This window comes from Capra hircus, chromosome 1 (assembly GCF_001704415.2).
Source record: "Capra hircus breed San Clemente chromosome 1, ASM170441v1, whole genome shotgun sequence".
Lineage (NCBI taxonomy): Eukaryota > Metazoa > Chordata > Mammalia > Artiodactyla > Bovidae > Capra > Capra hircus.
The window spans coordinates 141,449,873-141,453,700 of NC_030808.1; the positions used below are offsets into that span (position 1 = coordinate 141,449,873).

Consider the following 3,828-nt stretch of genomic DNA (forward strand, 5'->3'; position numbering starts at 1 on the left):
TGCTCAGTGAGCACTGCACTCTGATGTTTATTAGGCCTGTGATGCTGGAGGCCTCAGAACCTGGACCAGCCAGTGTGGGCACCATGGGGATGACCTGGGCAGGGGCTGGGGGACACTGATGGGTGAGTCCCTCAGCCTAGCTGGTTGGGACCAGGCGGCCTTGCTGCAACACGGTCTAGTCGGGTCTGGGAGGTGTGAAGACGACAATGTCTGGGCTGCCTCGTGGGAGGTCAGAGGGCCCACTGCTTCTGACCCTGCACACGGAGCAGGGGTTTTACAGGTCATGGGCTCAGAAGCAGGAAGGGACGCTTCAGGGGACGGGTCTGCAGACCAGGGAAGGGTAGGAGGGCTGGCAGAACCTGGAAGACTGGCAGGAGGGGATCACATACACGATGCGTTTGTAGCACACAGGGACATACAGGACAGGCTTGCAGCTCAGAGGCACACAGCAAGATGCCTGGCAGGGGCTGCGCTCACAGCAGGCTGGCCGGCACAGCAGAGCCACGCGGGAGGCACCACAGGGGTTTCGGCAGCCCACGGCAGGGCAACAGAGAGCAGGGCAGGCTGGCTGGCAGGAACTGGGCACACAGCAAATCTCCTGGCAGGAACTGGGCACACAGCAAGTCGGCTGGCAGCTCGCAGGGCAGCTAGTGTCACACATGGTGGTGTGAGGCTGGGAGGGGTCGGGACAGAGGACAGGGCTGGTCTGGAGGCTCCCTCCCCAGGGTACCTTTTATACCCAGGCTGTGGCGTCCTGGCAATGAGGGACTGGGTGTCTTCCTGGTTGCTGCCTGCTGTTTTTCCTCCTCCTCCCCCCGAGGGTCTCTTCCTGGAGCCTCCAGCTGCTGTGACTCAGTTCAGGAAGCTCCCTCAGCTAGAGGCTGATGGTGACCCAGTGGCCCTGGGATTTCTGGAATTGGAGCCTGGGTCGGATGGGAAAGGGCCATCAGGCCAGGACTGGGCCCCCACATGGTGATTTTCAAGGTCTTGCCCCAATTTAACTATCCTGTCCTCTGTCCACATAGGCACAGTCACACTCACTGCACCTCGTCCAGAAGGTTCTTCCTCGGGGTGGGCTCCTCACTGGGGGCTGTGGCCATGTTATTGCCATAATCATAACAACCGGGTTCCAGTTCATGCCAGGGCTGAGCTAAGCATTTTACATGGACTGTCTCAGAATCAATCAGTCATCAACCCTGCCACCATTCAAGGGGCCAGCAACACAGATATCCAGTCAGAAAGACCTGGAAGGCCCTGTAATGCATGCAGGTTCCACCCCTGCGAACGGAGAGGCATTGAACTCCTCGGTCTCACTCTGCAATCTGTGGTTTTTACATTGTGCCCAATGGAGTGGGACTTAGGGGCAGTGCATGATTCTTGGATCTGTAAATTGGAATTTTCCTAATCACATTTGGGGGATTTTATCCCTTATTTCTTCAAAATATCCTTAGGCTTCAGTGTCATTCTTTTCTCCTTCTGGGGTTGAAATTACTTGCATGTTAGCTTTTCTGATATGGTCTCAAAGACCCTCTTCATTTTTCTTAACTCTTTGTCCCTCTTCTTCAGATTAGGACATGTCTTAGGACTGACGTGTCTTCAAGTTCACCGACTCCTTCTTCTTCCAGAACCCAGGTTGTGCTGTCTGGTCCTCGGGCTCTGTAATCTGAATCTGTCCCCCTACACTGGCTCCCTGGCACCCCACACTGTGGGATTTCCCACTGCTCCTGGAACATGCCCATTTCTGCAGCAGATTCTTCCCCCGCCCCAAACTTGCTGCCTCTGCCTGGAGCACCCACTACCCCTGACCCTTTACTGTACCCACTGCCAGGTCAGCATCACCAGAGTCCCACAGACCACCAACCAGCACCCACTTCTCTGCTGAACTCACTTTCCGTTCTGGGTTTCAGCCCCCTCTGGAGTGATTTCATGCATTGATTTTTCATTCACTCATTTATCCATTGACCTGAACGGCTCATGAGCCTGGATGTCTCTATTGCCAGCACGCAGAATAACCTGCTGCCTCAGCAAATCAGTTCTTGCATGATTACAATAAGGCAGAAGCTGACAAATTTTCTGTAAAGGGCAGATAGTAAGCATCTCAGGCTTTGCAGCTACATAGTCTCGCTCACAACGACTCAACATTATAGGGAAAAGCGGCTGTAGACACATTAAATACATGAGTGTGTCTATGCCCCAGAACACTTCATTCACATGCAGGCAGCAGGACAGACTTGCCCCTTGCAGTTTGCAGTTTGCAGTTTTCAGTTTGCAGACTCCTGTTTCAAAGTGCAAATAAAAGCTCAAAATACGCGATGGCCTCAAAGTCTTCATTGACGGCATGAGATAAAAAGGAGTAAAAGGATACAATACTCTGAGTTGATTCTGAGGTGCCCCGTGCACAGTGATGACCTGGAGAAACAATGTGAACCCCATGGAAAGGCAAACTAGAACATCCTGTTTACAGAAGGAGGAACTGACCTCAAACGCAAACGAATTTATAGAGGAAAATAGCATAGGAAAGCGTGTCCCAGGGTAATAAGATGTTGGGGAATCACTGTAGCAACAATCACAAGGAAGTCAACAGTTGTGTTTTTGTTGCTGGGACGCCCACAGCCTGGGTATAAAAGCTGCCGAGGGAGGCAGACTGCAGACATCCCAGCTCTCCTCCAGACACCAGCCAACCCCACACCACCATGTGCCACACAAGCTGCTCCTCAGGCTTCCAGGCTGCCTGCGTGCCCAGCTCCTGCCAGCCATCCTGCAGCACGTCCAGTCCCTGCCACACATCCTATTTCACGTCCAGCCTCTGCCAACCAATCTGCAGCACGTCCAGCCCCTGCCAGGCGACCTGCGTGCCCGTGAGTTACAGGCCAGCCATATGTCTGCCAGTGACCTACAAGCCCACCCTGTGTGTGACTCCTTCCTGCCAGTCCTCTGCGTGCCTGCCCGTGAGGTACAGGCTGGCCGTGCTGGTGGCCCCCTCCTGCCAGTCCTCCGGGTGCTACCAGCCCTCCCGCCCCACCCTGGTCTATAGACCCATCTCCTGTAGCACCCCTTCCTGCTTGTGATCACGAGCCTCCTCCCAGCTGCTCCCAGTGCAGACGGGGTCACTCCTGCACCCCTCCCAACATGAGTCCTCGGTGGGCCTCCAGGTTCTGCATGCGACAGATGAGAAGCATGATCGACCAACCTCTGAACCCAGGCAAGAACGTGGCAGGATGATCTGGACCCTTCTGTGGACTGGTGCATTCCCCCTACCCACTGCCAGGAAGCTCTGGTTCCCAGGGTCCTTCTCTGTCTCCTGAAGGAAACCACACCCCATGTGAGCCAAATAAACCATGCTATCTCAATGCAGCCTGTCCTGTTTTATCTCCACATATTCTGAAGTTTTCTTCTTGGAGGTGAATACCAACCTTAAGTACAGAGGACCCTCCTCAAAGAGCCCTCTTGATGGCTCAGCTGAAGGTGGAGGGTCCTTGGTGGGTGGTGGGTGGGGGAGGGTGTGTCTCCACCCATGGCTGCCACTCAAGACTCACATTGTGGATGGGGGTGGACTTCCCTTTTCTCTGAGGGAGGTAGGGTGGAAAACAGGTCTGGATTCAGGTCTTGGCTGGGGCCTAAAGGATGACCAACAGGGAGGCCAGAGAGACTCACGCAAACACACTGCACACAAAAAGGGGAATAAGGCCGTCCCAGCGGGAAGAGGCAGATCTGAGAAAGTCTCACCCCTCAGCCCCAGACACACAGGGCCTTCCAAGGCTGACCCTGGACCCAAACCAGAGAGCCCTCAACCTTCCTGGCTCCAGCCTGGCCAGCACAGCTCCCTGA

At 54.9% G+C, this 3,828-nt stretch overlaps 2 protein-coding genes across 2 annotated transcripts; one reads left to right on the plus strand and one right to left on the minus strand.

Annotated features, from left to right (window-relative positions):
* Positions 1-708, minus strand: LOC100861174 (keratin associated protein 12.1). Its single transcript, NM_001285768.1, is given in 1 exon segment — positions 1-708. A coding segment is annotated over 1 exon segment (351 nt). The 5' UTR covers positions 662-708; the 3' UTR covers positions 1-310.
* LOC108636431 (keratin-associated protein 12-2-like) lies at positions 2,645-3,350 on the plus strand. Its single transcript, XM_018051663.1, has one exon. The coding sequence runs from the start codon at positions 2,694-2,696 to the stop codon at positions 3,066-3,068; it is 375 nt and encodes a 124-aa protein (XP_017907152.1). The 5' UTR covers positions 2,645-2,693; the 3' UTR covers positions 3,069-3,350.